Source organism: Pelecanus crispus, chromosome 1 (genome assembly GCF_030463565.1).
Source record: "Pelecanus crispus isolate bPelCri1 chromosome 1, bPelCri1.pri, whole genome shotgun sequence".
Taxonomy (NCBI): Eukaryota; Metazoa; Chordata; class Aves; order Pelecaniformes; family Pelecanidae; genus Pelecanus; species Pelecanus crispus.
Window position 1 is genome coordinate 139,691,268 of NC_134643.1, and position 18,274 is coordinate 139,709,541.

An 18,274-nucleotide genomic window follows, 5' to 3' on the forward strand; every position below is an offset into this window, starting at 1 on the left:
ACCGTTACTTTTTTTTTTGTCATGGTGGAGTTAGCTTATTGTTCCTTCCTCCAAATGTGCTGAGGTATTGGGAAGAATTTTTTTATATAAAAATATGAGAAGGTAGCTAGGGAGAAGATTAGACCGATCTCCAAACAGTGAGAAGGAACATATTAGACCATAATGCAACTATAAAAGCAACAGAGTTTGCACATGCATCACGATGCAAGGAGGGAGAACAAGCAAAATAAGAGATATCAAGAAAGGACTTTAAACAACTCGGAACAGGGTAGGAGAAATGTCAAGGAAAAAGGTGTAGGGAAAAAAGATTGTCAGTTTCTTAGAGAGAAATAAGGCAAATTTAAGTTAGACATAAAGTAAAGCATTGTAACATTAATGACCTGTAAGTACTTAAATAGGTGCCTAGGAACGCTAGGGAACCTCTGTTACTAAGAATTTTAAGAATAAGCTAAGCAAACACCTGTCAAGAATGACACAGACATGCTTAATCCTTTCTTTGAGTAGGTGGAAGAACTAGAGAATTTCTTGAGGTCTTTTCCAGTCCTGCGTTTCACAATTTCTATGGTTATGCATCATACAGAGATTAAGAGATTGCTAAAACAAGTAATTTTGAAGCCCTGGTGTTGAAACAGCGCACACACTAGTCAGAAAGCCTAACTATTTCCAACAGTCAGATGCATCTGCTGTAATCGGCATTTTGTACTGTTCTCTTTTTCCACTTCTATTGGCAGAAATGACACCCACACAACATGTGTCCAGGCGAGCACATTTAATCTCATTTTTATCTAGCACGATATGTACAGAACACATGGCACAAGGATTATGAAGAACTATCTTGTTAAAAATTTATGAACTTTTCTATTCAAACTGTTTTGTCCAGTGGGCTATTCAGAAACACCCAATTACTGCAATATCTGCACTGGCATCGATACACAGACTTTTTCATTGCATTTGTTATCACATGAGGAATGTGGCACTGTAACTGACAAGTACCTGTGTTCCAAAACATGATTTAAGGTAGGTAGGCAGACAGCATACATTAAATCATGGTAAACAGCCAATTCTTATAATACGTTAAACCATGTTAAAAGGTGAATTCTTTTAATATCCTGATCTGTACACATACATTACATTAGTTAATCATCACATGTTCATGTAATCTGTACATTAGCTTCTGGCTAATACCATTCTGACAGACATTTGACAGTAGTAACTTAAGCTACTAGCAATAATGCCAATTAGCAATAAGACTAAAAAACTAAAATTGATCCCAAATTGTAAGAGGTGCTTGGAATTTTAAATTCAACTAAATCTGAAACACTGGTCAAAATTCAAACTAACCCACATGAACAGTAAGAACAGAAATTCCCATAGCTTAGTTTGCCTTCCCTGAGGCTGTGCCAAGCACTCTGAGTACATTGTGATTGCATGTCTTTTCCAACAGCAGGAAGAGAACGTGGCTGGAGTGTATGGCGTGAGCAAGCCAACAGACCAGAACATCGCTGCTGACAGAATTCGCATCATCTACACCTAGTGAGAAAACTGTCGTCCAGAACACGATCGTACCATTTGTTTGGCTGCTTCTTTTCCTGTAATACTGCTGCACAAAGGATGTTGACACGAGTTCACACGCACAACTATTTGTTAGCTGATGGCATATGCCAAATCTAAGGATGAGCGTTATTTTCAGGGGGGACATCCCCCCAAAAAATACCAAGGGAGGGAGGGCGAGGGCCAGGGAAGGCTCTTCCCCATGGCCAGGGAAGTAGGCGGGGGTGAACAGTTCCTACCGGGCCCCACTCACGCCCCTATTGGCTGTTGCTGCTTGTGATGCCTTTAGCCCCGATTGGAGCACACGTTGGTCAGGGGCAGGCACTGCCCGCTGATTGGCTGCTAAGCTCCGCGCAAGGCAGCGATTGGGTCTCCTAACCACCCACAGCTGGCGCAGGGCGTGATGGCGTGGAGAGGGAGCAAGGCATAGGCCGCAGCGGCCTTGGCCCCCGGCACAGCCCTGGCCCTGCCGATCCCGGTGGGGTTTGCGTTGCAGGGGCAAGGGCTGCAAACTACGAGTGGGGTAAGGGAAAAATCCTGCCCCGCCAGCTCTGGGCAATGCTGCCAGGGCAGCCTGGGCACAGAGCTGCCAGGGGAGGGCGGCTACAGCGGTGCAGACGGGGCCTGCGGATACCAAAAAGGCAAAGGCACCAGAGGCACCACGCGAGGGGACCCTGGTGTTCTGTCAGTGCTATTCTGTTCCGAACGCTGCAGAATAAACTGCCCTCAATTCAAAGAACTCATACGGACCAAATCTTCTAAGGCTTTCCCTAGAACAGTTATTGTTTCTGAATGCTTAAGCAAAAATGCCTTTAGGATTAAAAGAAATAAGCAGCACTGCAAATGACAAATGCCTTTTTTGTGTTCCTAAAAAACTATTTCAATCTGTTTTTTTAGCAGTTCTTCTTTCCATTCAAAATTGCAGAGGTTTGAAATGACAGCTTTCAAACTGCTCTCACTGAAAAGTGCCCATGGGTAGCACTATGGAATTGGTTTTTATTTACCAAGTCAAACTGCAAGCCTTTTAGAGGGAACAATATTTTATTCTGTGTTTATGTAGCATTTAGAATAAAAATACAGATTGTTGGAACAGTGTACACTCTGCCCTGTTGCCTCCTGGGGATTACTCACATGGGCAAAGTTTATCTTGTGCTAGGGTGCTGATTCTTCAAAGCCTTAAAGCTGACATTAAGCAGATATTGATACATCAGGAAACATCAAAGTTAACATTGCATGTACAAATCTATCCTCCAGCCCTTCAGTCATTAATCATATGTGGATTCCTTGATTAACATAACAATAAAAGCTGACCTATAACTACACACATAACTGTCCATGAAAGCCGGTGGTTCAAAAAGTATATAAAAAGTGTAAGTTATCGTGTCTTGGCTAAACAAGGAAGAATTATCTTTTCTTTTAATATGCAGGCCAGATAAACCTACAGTTTTGCTAGCATCCTAATCAGCTTATCATCTGTGCTGTTCTCAGATGAGTGCCAATAACACTACTAGTAAAAACCTTGTCAAATACAGGAAGAGGTAAATGTAGCATTTCTATTGACATGTTAATACAGGTATTTCACAGGGTATGGAAATTAAGCCCAGAGAGCATTCACATTAAATTACTAGCCACAAACCTGAAGTAGTAATCAATTCTGACCACTAAAAAGGTTTTAAACAGTACATACTGTAGAAATCTTATAAGAATAAGGCAAAACTCCACTGCAAGGGATTTTCTTTAAAAAGGTAAGAAGCAGGTATCTGTCTATTGAACTTACCAAAGTCACACAACTTCAGAACATCATTGTGGCTTATTAAGAGATTCTCTGGCTTGATATCTGGAGTATCAGAGTGAGAGAGAAAAAAAAATAATGCTGTTAACATCTCTCTTTAATTTTGAACTTTGTCAACAAGTACTATTTCATTATAACATATTTAGAGATACTCATGGAATCATAAATGAAGCATTACAAGAGCAACTGCTGAAACAGCTTCCAGCAGTCCAGTTTGTGAACACACAGAATTAATTTTTTGCCTTTTGAAGTCTTTTAAAGTGTTTCCCAACAAAATATGTGAATATAAAAGGTGCTTACAGATATTCCTGGGCAGCAAACCAATATGCAGAATATTGCATATTGCAAAATAATAAAAGAACTGACATTTAATTACCCAGTTAACCAATAAAATGCTGTGTTGTGCTCAACATTTTCAGTTATGATGATCTTGATCACCTCTTGTCATTTGTTTAGAAAACATATGTTGTCTAGTTTTCAGCCCATTTTTTTATTCCTATATGGATGTTGTGGCATCATGCATGGTATATTTTTCAAACTACATTTTAGAAAATATTTTCAGACTCTTGCTGATGTTTGATCAGTCTCAAATATAAGTAGCATATTTTATGAGAACTTTAATTTATTGGAAACATTAATTAGAAATGTTACTCTTGCAAAGCCACAAAGCAAAATAATTTTTATTAAATCAGGATAAAATACATAAAACTAGATAAAGTCACACATCAAGATACGTACTGTGAGAGCTCAAAGTTTAGGGAAGAAAGTAAATATACAGAGCTGAATGCATAGGAGCTGGGAGAAACTGCCTTAAGAAGTAAAACACAGGGGACCAAGCCTTAAGTTCTGGGTTATTCTTCTCCTAATATTCTGTTATCAGATTCAAAAGTGAAATGACCGAGTGCCATGAAATGTTTAAAAAAATTCCTTTTCCTTTGGCAATGTTTGTACTGCAGTTTCACTTATGAATATGATATGATTTTTATTCATACTCCGAAGACAGTGGACAGCAAGCTTCATCTGTAGATGAACTTACTTTTAAAACTATCTGAAGTCATGCAGCAGACTTAAGACCCAGCCAAATTTACAGATTTTTTTTTTTTTCTGTTGATACAGAACCATAGAATTGTTTAGGTTGGAAAAGACCTTTAAGATCATCAAGTCCAACCATTAACCTAACACTGCCAAGTCCACCACTAAACCATGTCCCTAGTGCCACATCTACGTGTCTTTTAAATACCTCCAGGGATGCTGACTCCACCACTTCCCTGGGCAGCCTGTTCCAGTCCCTGACAACCCTTTCAGTGAAGAAATTTTTCCTAATATCCAATCTAAACCTCCCCTGATGCATCCTGAGGCCATTTCTTCCAATCCTATCACTTTTTACTTGGGAGAAGAGACTGACGCTCACCTCGCTACAGCCTCCTTTCAGGTAGCTGTAGAGAGCGATAAGGTCTCCCCTCAGCCTCCTCTTCTCCAGGCTAAACAACCCCAGTTCCCTCAGCTGCTCCTCATGCGACTTGTGCTCTAGACCCTTCACCAGCTTTGTTGCTCTTCTTTGGACACAATATAAAGCAATTGCTTATATTTATGTTAAATGCAAAGTACTTCAGGCTGTAACATCTTTCCCTTTAGAAAGCAAATTCCTACTTGGGGCTTATTTCCATGTGGAGAACTACACACTTACCTCTATGAACAATATCATTCTTATGGCACCAATGAATTGCTTTAATTAGCTGGTAGATATAGCTTTTCACTTTTTCTGGTGGAACTCCATTTGGCATTTCTTCTAGCAATTCAAGCATATTCTAAATGATTAAAAGACACATTATTTAAAAGAGTTCTATTGTAGTTGTTAGAAGAGAACACACTTTCAGCATTCTGAAGCAACGTACTTAGGCCAGTGAGCCTGGCTATGCAAAATCGGTAGTTTAACATTCATGGAGTGTATTTTAATCATAAGCATACTACTAGCTGTTTTCATTTTAGAGAAAACACTTGCGAAGACAACAATTCTTAAAGGTGAACCACAAATATACCACAAGTCCTTAAAAGACTGCCGTCAAACCACAGCCTAAAACTTCTAAAAAGTCATTTACTTACAAAAAGTTGCTTGAACAGAAACACCAGGTCAGTGTGGCTATATGAAAAGTTCAGTAGAGCACAACATTTTGGAAATATCCGACCGTGCTTTAACATATTGGTTTCTTCATTATTAAGCTAGTGCTGCTGCTTTGACGTAGCAGGTCCATGATTAATCACAAACCATGTCTGTATGTGAATGGGTGTAGCTAAAGCAATACAAGCCTGTTAGTACAAATGAAGCAACAGATACAAAAATGCCTCATAGGGGCATCCTATAGCTATATATCAGCTATACTGATCTCAGACATATTTGCACTACAGTAAGTATGGTCATATTAACTGCTTTATGGATATACCTAGGGAAGAAAATAAACTGATGGGTTATACTAGTAAATTTCCTCTTTGAAAAAGGACATTTAGATTCCCATTATGTTAGCAAATGTCTCCAATTTTGCACAATTAGAAGTACAATGGATTTTGTACTCCAAATCCTGAATGAATAACGGGCAGCAGCAGCCCACTTGAAGACAGAAAGGTCTTATTTACTGAATTCTGAAATGTAAGGTTTTTGGCTATATTGCCTTACACAACTCATTTAACTGTGGATTTGAGCATTTGTAGACTTTTCATTTAAAATAAATTTACCTTGTCTTTGACAAACATTTTCTTTAGCTGTACAATAAAATTTTTGAGGTTTCTCTTACAAGATATTTTAATGAACACAAATATAAGACAAAACAAATGGAGACTTTGATAATATTTGAAAACATTTCTAAGTTTTGCAATCTGTGAATAAATACCGGAACTTTTGTGCATCACTGTAAGTCTCAGAAATACACTTCAGACCTGAGAAAAGGAATTTTCTGTTAAGGAACCATATTGATTTTAGTTAGACTCTTGTGCAGGATCTGGATAAGTAAGTCAAGAAGTTAGTGTTACAAACCAAAATAGTAGCATCAACACAGTGAAACATAATCCTGTATGAAGACATTAACTAAGGGGATGACGAATAAAGGAGATTAGACTAAATGTGAATTTAAGTAATCTGGATTTAAGTATTGCAGAGCTAAGATTCCCTAAAGAACAGAAGGTGCTCATCATCAGTTAAAACAAAAATTAGTCCACTATACCACATTTCGTTTAATTCCTTCTACTCTCCCCTCATCCAAAAATACAGAAATCATCCTGGTCTTCAAAGAAACTATTGTGGAAACTATTTGACATATCTGAAAATAAGAAACGTTCATGGACTACAAAGTTTAACTGAAAATAAAGGTGACCATTAATATAGAGATGACATTAGGCACAGACTACACATGATGTCTACCTTTATCATTATATTCTTTTATTCTGATGCAAATAATGTTACATGTTGCATTTTGGTGTTTTTACCAATACTAACAATTTTTGAAGTACACTACATACCAGATCAATTAAATATCTTTTACTTATGCTGCTCTTCCAACCCACTACTACAGTGAGCTTAGCCAAGTCACAATAATACAAAATTAAATATATGTTCTAAGTTGGTGTCTGATCAAACACGTTCCATGTGTCTGAAAAAATTACAAGGAACGTGGGTGGAACATGTCAAGCTTTGGATGTTAGATCTAAGTAAGAACCACCACATTAGAAGTTGCTGATCTGCTGGTGAAAACCAAAACTGGTTTCTGCCAAACTGTGGGCTAATATAGGTCACCTCACGTCAGGTAATAAAGTTATACAACATAATAAATTGTAAACTGAGGTAAAGGAGACACATTATTTAGGGTAAGAGATCTTTACATGAGAGAGAATTTATTGAAGAGGACTAGCACTCAGCTAGACTGCAACATCACACTGGCAGGATATTAAATGAATATTTCAATCGGGGGAAGAATAGCTTATGAAAGCTACAGAGATACATATATTTAAGCTTGCATTTATTTTTACTGTATGTACCTGAATACCATCTAATTATTTCCATGAAGAAATGCTAAACGGTTGGAATACAGAGGGAAGGTCTACCTGTATCATGAAGATTGCAAAAATAATGAAAGACCAATCTGTTCAAGGTTGTTTCTCCCTGGAAACAAACCAGGATGCTTGGCAGTAGTAGGCCAATCTAAAGAAATTTTGGAATCGTTTCCAATGAGGTCAGGATTGGAAATAATGACAGTGATCTTTGCCAAATTCCTCTAAGCAACTATTGATAGTGGCCTTGTTGCAGAAATATACAAATCCTATTTTTAACAGGGAAGGATGGAGAAAGTTGAAACAGATTCCAAGGTCAAAAGTATATGGTCTTGTTTCGAAAGACTGCGTCAAGATTCATTATACAACCTAACAGAGGACAGTTAATCAACTTTACAATTAAACTGGACTATAGAGTTTGGATGCAAATTTTTCTTCAAATGATGTGTATTCTAGTCTACATTGTTTGAACATTTGTGTTCATATATGGAAGAACTTTTTTTTTTTTAAAGACCAACACATGAAGTAAAAACAATAGTGAAGTTATCAGTGTTGCTTTCTCACAATAAATGTCTAATAACAATTCAGATTATATTAAAGTTTCTGCTGTTCCTCTTCACAGATTAGAATAGCTTAATTTTTAAAAGTAAAAGTAATTTTCAAGACTTTTCCAGTAAGCTGATGATTTAACTGTGGCAAGGATAGTACAAACTCAACTCACTTTTTCCACATATTCAAAAACTAAGTATAATTTTCCTCTTCTTCTGAAGGCTTCCTTCAGCTCCACTATGTTCTCCTGTTTCAAAGTGCGAAGCATTTTAAGCTCTCGTAAAGTGGTTTCTTTGACTTCTTCATTTTCTAGAGTGCAAAGTAAAAGTAACAGAGTAAAACTTATTAAAAAACAAAAAACAAAACCCCAAGTAACAAGTGTTATAAAACCTTGTTTTGAACCCCTGATTAAATTCTCTGTTTCTAGATATTACATAGGACAAGGCTTCTTATCCAGTGTGGACTGACTCTGCTGCCTGGATGCTTCTGCACTGTAAGAGAGGTAACTGAGGACTGTGCCATTATGCAACCCTCACAGACTTCTCATCATTATCATCTAGGTTTTCAGTGGCAGAAAAAGTCAGAAAGAAACAAATCATTCATTTGCATTTCTATCTCTTTCATTATGGAGAGCACCAATATGCTTCAAAAACTATGCATCTGTGTGTGCAGACACATCCTCCACCCCACAAACGCCATGTCACATGCATGAAGCACTGGTGAGGTTAATATGTCCTCAGCAGAAACACTGGAATGCAAAGCTCATGTTTGAACACTGTCAAAGAAATTCTATTTGATTCTAAAATAATTTTACTCTCCAAAAGCCAGACCGAAGCACTGATCTGTAAGTTCTGTAAGTTTCCCCACAAGGTTTTTAATGGGAATTCAGCAATGCACACCAGTGTAGTGGCCACAGTGGGCAGTAGAGCAAGTATTGATTCAATGAAGCCTTGAATGATTACGAGGAGTCAAGAAGTTCAACTGTTGTTTTGACAATTTAGTTGTCTGAAAGTTGTTCAAGAAAGAAGGAGTGTTTTACTAAAGGTTTGTACACTGTTTATCATCAAGGGGCCCTGAACTGAGGATACTACCAATGAAATGTCAAGTAAACCAGATTATATTAGGTTTTATTTTTTATTTTGTAAAATGAAATCCATTAATTCAGTAAATTTGCCCATGCACATGTGGAAGCAGGGTTCTTAATCTCTCAGAACTGTTATTCACAACAGAGGGATATTAAATGGGATACGATTGCATGACTTCAAAGCTAAATCACGTTTGTAGGTCATGTACCACAGAGACAGTCTGAGACAGAGGAAGTAGAAACAAGGAAGAGAAATTGTTTTTCCAAGCAAGCAAAAGGCAAAAACATGTTTGCAGGGGAGAGAGAATAACACAGGTCATGCAAACACAAATAATCATCATCAGAAGAAAGAGGAAAAAAAAAAATTGAAGTGTAGCAGAAGGGAAGAGGAAAACAAAATACTATAATCACAAATGTTTTGATTAAAAATATATAATTTAGAGCAATCTAAATCATTTCATTTTAAAACTGAGTGCTTGGTGTTGGCTTGCATCAGCCTGATTACATAATTTCATCTATAACTAGACGCTCTCTTTCCAGTGTATTTAGCATGCATATGTCAAACAACAGCAAAAATTCAGTGAAACAAAAATGGCAATAGAAACAATTACAGTATATTCAGATTTGTAATGAACTACCATATTAACGAGACAGATGTGAAATGGGCTGAATCAAATCCATCAAAAGAACTTCTGTCATATTTCCAGAAACTTGTAAACAACTAGCTACAACTCTGAAAAGCAGTCATCAGTCATGTAAACTGATATTACGTAATGCTCTTGGAAAGCCAGACCTAATGGCAATGTTACATTTTTTGTTTTCATTTTTTGGTAGACAGGCTAATATAATAATCCTGTTTAGGGCTTAATACTAAACACATTCATTGCCTAGGTTCTGTACTGAATAGCCACATCGAGTTCCAGAAAGCAATTCTGAAGTACTCTAATGACCTGGTCAAGATGATCACCACAATTAAATGATGTCCTACATTCTTTAACAGGGATTTAAAACAGATTTCTGAATGGCAGAGCTAAAAGATTCATCAAATATACCCTTCAAGTCTCTGGCAAAATCAGCTGCAAAGCAAGAGTTTGCACTGCATAAAACGACAGACTGACTTTGCAGTGCCTGACTGACTCTGAAAATTACAGTCCTTGTAACCAACCACGCCTCCATGGCCACCAGCAACCCTATAGCAGTAACAAAAAAGAAAAGTTTGCTAAAATAAAGTGGCTGCTGTTTCTTTAAACCACATCATTAGCTTTCGGCTAAAGCCTTGGTATATGGCAAATCATAACTGCATTGCCTCAGACGGGATGACTCCTCTTATTACTTCATACTCGGCTTCTCCTGTTTGTGCTAGCCCATTAGGGATTCGGGCTAGCTTCTGATGTACGTAAGGTAGACAGTTGCTCTCATGGTTGATTGCTGGTTTTGCCTATGATAGGATACTGGGATTCGCTGTCCCCCAACAAGCACAGGTCAGAGAGCCAGTCTGGTTTGGTACAGATCTTTGGTTTTATTACTGCTGGGTAAGGAATGTGCATGTGCAGCACTGGCAATAATTTCCGTGTGTCCTGCCTTCTGCCATCCACTTTGCCAGCAACAGTAAGCCTTGCAGGAGTCAGCTCTTCCCCCTTCCTTCTCAGCAAACTCAGCAACACTGGAGAGTACAGAGAGGCTGCTGTGAGGGGGCAAAAAGCAACCTTCCTGTGGCGAGTGGAGCCTGCTGAAGGGAGGGCAGAGCTGCTGCCTCGCCACCCAGCTCCCTCAAATCCTCCCACAGATCCTTAAAGACCTCCCTGATTCTTCTTCGTACCACTGAACTTCTCAGTGACTTCTCTCAGTCTCCTCCATTGAGCCCTTCAAGTCCCCCTAACATTTAGATCCCCTCCCACAGATGAAAGATGCTAAAGCCCAAAGACTCTGCAAGCCACTACTACCTGAGGAGTTTTGCCATTTTCTGATCACATCCAGTCTCCAAGTGATAGATCTTACTATCGTGTATGGCACCTCAATCTGAGCCATATTAAGATAGATGTACCAAGAAAGAAAGGTGGTTACCTAGTTGGAGTGTACAATGCAGTCCCTAGGCAAGTATGAAGGATCAAGTGCCTTGAATATTCACAGAGCTAATAAATAATCATAATTTTTAAATCATGTCTTGATATATGAGACTTCTTGTTTTAACTGGAGAGATGCTAACAACATAGTTATTGACATGAAAGATTATGCAGCAGAAAAGGTTACCTTCACTGTCTTTGAATTTCTTGATAGCCACAATTTCATGCGTCTCCTATAAAACAAAAGCAAAGAAAGGGAAATGAGCAAAATCTGTTGTGTGTTTTCTCTTGGATTTTCCCCCCCGTGCAGCGGACAGGGGGAAAAAAAAAAAAAAATCCAGAGAAATTTCACAATGCAGAACAAGATTAATTAAAAATCTGGTAAATACCTCAGTGATCAGGCCAAGTGCAATATAAAAATACATGTAACAAATACATCACAATTAGGAACCCCAGTATGAAAAGCCAAAGTTAAATGCCGAAGTTCATGTTTAAATACCTTGTACCAGATATCAATTACATTTTCAGAAGACTTGTTCCTGTGACTCTTGTTGGTTAGTTATTCTGAAAGTCAATCTATCTTCTATCTGACCAAGTACGAGTGTGGGTGCTTATCTTTGCAAGCTGAAATGAAAATACTGTACCAGCATGTGGGTAAGGTGTACAGTGAGACCTGTAATTTTGGTTGCCAAAAGCCTTTTTGTTTCAAAGTTCAAATATCCACAAATAACATGATTTTAGGAAAGTAAATTCTCTGTGCCTCCTTAAACAAAAAGTTGTCACCTTACAGGAAGCCTATCCAAAACCAGAATCACTAATTGCATTTGAAAGTGTTAATCTGTGCTTACTATACAATTGTAAGTGATAACTTCTTAATGCCTTCCTGCCTTTGCATTCTCCTAGTACTCTCTAGTCTCACCAAACCTGCTCATCATAGGTCCCATTTTTGTCTTAAATTAAGACATTTCTCTTGTCATGTGAGCAGGAATGCATTTCACACATGGCCAAAACGTAGCCAACATGACATGACTAGCGCAGGTCTGTTCATACAATGATGTAGCACCAGAATTTTAGTAACATGATGGGGAAGAAGCTTTAAGGTCACAGAGTAAGGGTGTGCGAGCAGACGTGCAGTAGGCTACCTGAGTTATATGATGAGCTAGATCTAGCTTACACACCTTTTCCAAACTTCACAGTTTAAAAAAAACCCCACAAACCAATATCCCACTATTAATAGCATACAAAGGCTGGATTGGAGAACAGCAATAAAGTGAAGCCCTTCTGGAATGCCTGAAGACATGTGCATAACCAAGTACTGAATAACACAAACATCTACTCCATTTTCCACTTCAAATCGTCACAACACATGAACTTGTAAAACACCTGATCCCATTTAAAATAAAAGCACCTGGAAAGACTACTGTAGACAGTGAATAATGCCTTCTGAGGCCTCTAAAGGAAAATCAGTATTACTATGAATAAAAATGAGTTTGCATATTCATATTGTATCTGTTGGCTAAAAAGTCTTATAACGTAAACTTCACCAGGCTGAGAACCCTGTGGTTTGTCCAAAACAAACATAAGAACATATAAATGTGTGTGCGTGTATAAATTGCATGTTTTAAAAAAAAATATCCTTTGATCATCACTCATAACATCTATCAGAAAAACTGGGAAGCATTATGTTGTGTATTGATTTAAGTGATCAAACCCCACATTGAAGAAGGTTAGTTCAGCAGAAGCCACACATGCTACTAGCTCTTCAAGAGGACTTGCATTGCTTTTCTGCTACCAAAATCTACCCTTCGTATACACGTCTAATCTAAAGGCTGATACTTTACATAAATTCATCTGAGATACTACAAAGGTTCAAGCACTACCCATTGCTCAACCAATTTTACAGAACAGAAAAGAAAGGGGTGTCAGGACTATGGAGATAATATGCATGTCAGGTCCAGAGTGATTCTTGAAAGGCTTGTCTATAGGTTTTATGTCAAATACAGTTCCTATATATTTTTGGTTTGGGAAGCTTATAAACTGAGTGGTCTAAACTAAACTGAACAGACTATTTTACTAATTATATTGTTACTACTAAGTTATAGTGTTGTTATATTTACTAACTACAGTACTAATAGTTACTAGCACTGTGAAGGAACACTGCAAAGAGGGTGAGTACGTTTAGCTCATTTAACTTCTGGTATCTACTGTTAGGTGCTTTGGCTAATTAAGCCTCTGAAAGGTTCTTCAGAAAAGGAACATTGTAACTGCTCTCAAAAGCCTCTGCTGACTGTAACATGCCTATGTTTAGACAGCGTGCATACACCACTTTGCTGATGAGCCAAATTTATCCATTAGCATTACATTCCTGTTTCACATGAAGAAAAAGAAAAATTTGTAGGTGTTTCAGCAACCATCGAAAGGCTGTATTTTTATTCTCGAAGTAATGGCTAAGAACACTGGAAGAAATGCAGGAGTTAAAGGCTGTTGCCTCACACAGACAGCAATTCTGCACCATTCAAGAAATCTAGTCCGTGTGGCTTCTCTGAAGTATGCTGCTGTCCCTGATGTGTATGGTGAATGTGATTATTTTGGAAATTAAGTTTTAAAAGCTCCTGGGTCACAGTCTTGCAAAGACTTATGTAAGATACGCTATCAAATGTCTCATAGGATTTTGACTATTCACAGTATTTAAAGCATGAGTGGCTCTCTGAAGAACAGGAACATAAAGACTTTAGCAACACACATATGGAAGAAAAAGTTATCCAAACAGTTCAAAATACTAAACATTTAAGAAATTTTCATCTGAAAAGCTTTATCACTTGTATTATTTCGTTAAACTAATTATTGTTGTCATAAATAAGTAATCAAGAATTTATACCTAACACATTCCCTATCTTGAAAAAAAACCCCAACAAAAAATATATTTAAACACCACCAAAATGAGACTAGACAACAGATGTTTTGAGAAGTTGTGCTAGTAACATTTTGTTCCTCCTTAGGGAGGGACATTCCATCCAGATTTCTTGGAGGACCTCATCATATCTAAATGGCATTCTCTAGGAATCAGCTACTGGTGAAGCAGTGAAGCCAAAGCTAAAATGGATACAAGGACACTGAAGATTACTGTGCATAGATTTTTAAATACAATGCACCTGCTTGACAAAAAGCCTGTAACTTCCCTATCATGTGGAACGCCTCCAAAATGGTAGCGTTTGGGAGTGCTCCAGCAGGCAAAACAAGAAAATTGAAGCTGAGTGTACGTTTCCCGTGTCTTGGTCAAGTGCCCTAAACCAACTAAATAGTTTATATGAGGTGACATAAAAAATAGTAGCTCCTCATCGACCATGTTTTAAACTGGTTTCCAAAGGAAGAATCCACCTCAAACGCCCTGTTTGTCTGTTTGCCATCACCACTAGTAATTTTGAACTAGATGTCCAGTTTCAACCGAATTTTACAGATAAATGCAAGTTTCAAAAAGAAAAAATTTTTAAAATTTTTCTTGAATTTGTCAGCCATATATAGAATATCCTTCCTTGGAGGAAGAAAGTAGTAAGAACTCAACCATATACACTATATGATGTTGTAGACAAGCAGCATATGTAGACTGTGCGATGAACTAACACTCATAGCTTTTGATCAGCCATTGTACGTAACTGTCATTTACACAAACTTAATACAGAATGAGATTGGAAAACGTGGAATACATTTTGTATATGGACCAATTCAGCAAGCATATGGTAGGGGTGGTAAGAGTATGCTTCCTAGGTTAGGAGACAGATGCTAGAGCAGTCAGATGATGCAGGCCCAATCTGAAGTTTCAAACAAGGACTGACACGCACTAGGTGCAAAGCAAACAGACACTTCATCGCTAAGCACTGAGAAGATGGACAGAATTGCGGATGCGAAGAAAATCAGAGCTTTGAGCAATGAGGGAATTCAACAGTGAAAATTCAGATTCCTGTGGGAATCTGAAGGGTTCTTTACAGATCACATTTCGACTTTGCTACTTAAATCTTTACTTGGAAGTCATTTTGTAGATCTGAGCTCTTTTGTGGATCTGGTCCTCTGGTCCTCAAAAACAGGCCGAATTGCAATTCTCCAAAATAAAATTCTCATTCTCTAGAATATCTTTTTTGCATTTCAAAAGTTTTTTCCCAAGACTGTACTCTGAAACAGAATAGTACTGAAAAGAACGTTCAGTCTGATTGTGGAAACCCTCCTCAGACAATAGCTCAGTATCCAACTCCCAGCATGGAAAATCCTCATATCCAATTAATGTATCATCTAGGTTGATAAGCCGTTACTAGTTGATTCAATGTTTGAGACTTCAATGAATGCCAAGGAAAGAAAAAACTCAAGTAATCGTAAATATTCTGTGCTCTTTATGGAACACAGAATATCCTTTCTGATCTCTACTAGATTATATAATAAAGTATGAATATTTTAGTTCACTTAGCTGTAGTTTTGCTTCACTCAGCTACATTTATTACTAAGCATCTCATTATCTTGCTCTACTAAAAAATTATGGCCTCAATATTTCACTTCACGTTCTGAGGCAACGGCAAATTTGCAAATGCACAAGTCAAATCTCTCTTAGCACTGGTAATACCTCTGCTTATTAAGCATGTATGTAATAAATATTCTGTGTTATAAAACTGTAGGGAAAGCACTGTTTTACAGTTAAGTATGCAACAGATGACTGTTACTGGAAACACTTTGTGTAAAAGTTAAGGGCGTACACAAACTGATTATTCAGACTCCATGATTACATGTGTCTCAAATGAGGCAAAATACGTCTCTTCTCCATGTACAAATCTGTTAATACCATTTAATAAGGGTAAAACAAAAATTTCTTAATCCATGTCTGTTCTATTTACTTTAATATAGAGGAGGAAAGAGATACCTGTTCACAGGAAAAGGATATCTCCAGTCCTGGAGATGGGAATGACTTCATGCTAGGGCTCAATCCTTTCCTTTACCTCAAAATATGCATGGGAATTGCTTCTGGAAAAAACATGGGATTTACTGTCTGTCCACTTAGCCACAGATGAGAGGTGAGTATCCTTATGGGAGCTGAGCAGTTCTGACAGCTCTTCTGCTAGCCACCCAGTGATTTCTCTCCCATGTAGCACCTGGTATTTCCTGTCACCAGTATCAAACTGGAAGAGTTCCCTGATTCGAAAGCATTTCATTTTATTTAATTTAAAGGATAGAGGTCCCCTATTTTTCCATTGTCTCTATATGACGTGACAGTGCTTTTCCAAAACAGTGCAGGGATGTATCTCTATTGTTTTCCAGAAAAATCCTTGATGTTAATGATGAGAGTACTCAAGGAGAAAGGTGGTCCACAACATAACTCAAGATCTTAGAACTATAACCATTCTTCTCTGGAAAGAGAAATATATCCTACCAAACTATATGCTGTTCTTGAAAATATTATGTGACCAAAACAAAAAAACCCAAAACCCACCTCTTCAAATATTTGTCCCTATTTTGTTTCAAAGGTTTCTTTTAGGATTTTTTTTTTCCCTTTTTCTTTTGCATATCAAGGAAAATTTGACACAAAGCATAGGAACACAAAAAGATCCTTGAAAAATAGATAATCTTATGTCCTTCGGAAAGTTACATCATTCAGCTATAGTTTTACTGCCTCACCCTATACAATTACAAGCATTTATCAAGCATGGATTTTTTAAGCAAACAAAAGAATAAGTGTTGATAAAAATCAACAAACATGAGTAGAGATAGTGATAGTCAATACTGAGCATGTGCCACAGAGAAGCAGCATGTTGCTGCCTTTACTCAGCTGGTGCTGCTCCAGCAATATCTAGTACATCACATCAGGGTTTTATGCTGATATATTAAGTGGCATATTAAGATATGATATTGCATGTTCTGTGATTGGCTCAAGTTTTCCACCTGTACAAGTATGAGGCTATAAGGCCCAAAGACAAATACATGCTTAACTTCTGCTAGAAAAAGTTAAATCAATCACATTCTCTACTCATAAATAATACTTACAGTTTATAAAAATAATTTAGAAGCAAGAAACTGTGATTTGATCCTCACCTATCCATAATTATATTCACATAATTTAGTTTGCCACAACAAAGACACACATTAAAAAAAAAAAAAAAATTCAACAAAATTCAGCCAAACATACCCTATGGCTAATGTCTTTTCTGAGCAAAGTAGTACAGTTTTACTTTGACTTGCATAAGCACGATTATGTTCTTCAACATTTAAGTGTTTAGAATAGATCTTTCAATAGTCTTGATTCTAGCAAAAATCACAGAATATTAAGCAATCACCAGCAAGGCAACAGAAGCCCAAGAAACCATTACAACATAGTAAAGCATTTATTTTTCATGAGTCACTTAAAATGAAACTTTTAAAAACCCAGCAAATTCATTTTTCAAAGTTATTCACAAAACAAGAACGTAAAATATTAACATTTCAGTCAGTATCACATATGTCTTTACAAAAGTCTTTAAACTTAGGCCAAGCTACCTCACAGTGCAAGTTCTGAGAGATAACAGGCATCGTTATCTGCATATAAATCAAGTCCTTAAGACATTGTCCAGACACTGTCCTGACTCCATTTGCATTCTGCCTTAAAACACTGCTACCTTTGGACAGTACTATCAGATCAGAACACAGCTTCCTGTCTTTTCAAGACTTCTAATACTAGGTGCTGGCAGTTTTGCAACATTACTTTCAAAATCTAGCAGAGTATCTTAGAATATTCTCTGTAGACAAAAGAGATGTGCAAGATGATGGACTCAATGTCTTTTTTCAAACAGTTTGACATTGGAAAGTATAAGTCATAGCACTGTGTATTCATGTACACAGTGCTAAAATACTTTGGGGAATTTCCCTCAAGAGGTGTTTCTCTGTTTTAATCTTGTATTTCTCCCTTGAGAAAACTGTAATTCTCCTATTTTTCAGTTAAAAAAATCCACACACTTGGTTTATCTATGAAATACCACTCGTAGCATAGGAGAACTTTCAGGAAATTACTTCCTAATCCAAAAGTCGTATTTAATTTTAGGGAAACAGAGCCTCTGGTAAATAATGACAGAACAGTATGTCTGAGTTATCACAATGCCTTTATTTACTGGAAGACTGATTAGAACTTTTCCAACATATACATGTTACAATTCATTTGAGAAGAAGCATCTAGAAGGAATCACCACA

The 18,274-nt window shown here is 37.4% G+C and overlaps 1 protein-coding gene across 1 annotated transcript in view; it reads right to left on the minus strand.

The window, feature by feature from the left end:
- CDKL5 (cyclin dependent kinase like 5) overlaps positions 1-18,274 on the minus strand; it is an 85,128-nt gene that overhangs the window by 40,487 nt on the left and 26,367 nt on the right. Inside the window, exons 3-6 of the mRNA XM_075715321.1 lie at positions 11,265-11,310; positions 8,103-8,239; positions 5,031-5,151; positions 3,329-3,388 (exon numbers count right to left, since the gene is read on the minus strand). Of these exons, the coding sequence (XP_075571436.1) occupies positions 3,329-3,388; positions 5,031-5,151; positions 8,103-8,239; positions 11,265-11,310 (364 nt within the window). The remainder of the gene's footprint in view (positions 1-3,328; positions 3,389-5,030; positions 5,152-8,102; positions 8,240-11,264; positions 11,311-18,274) is intronic.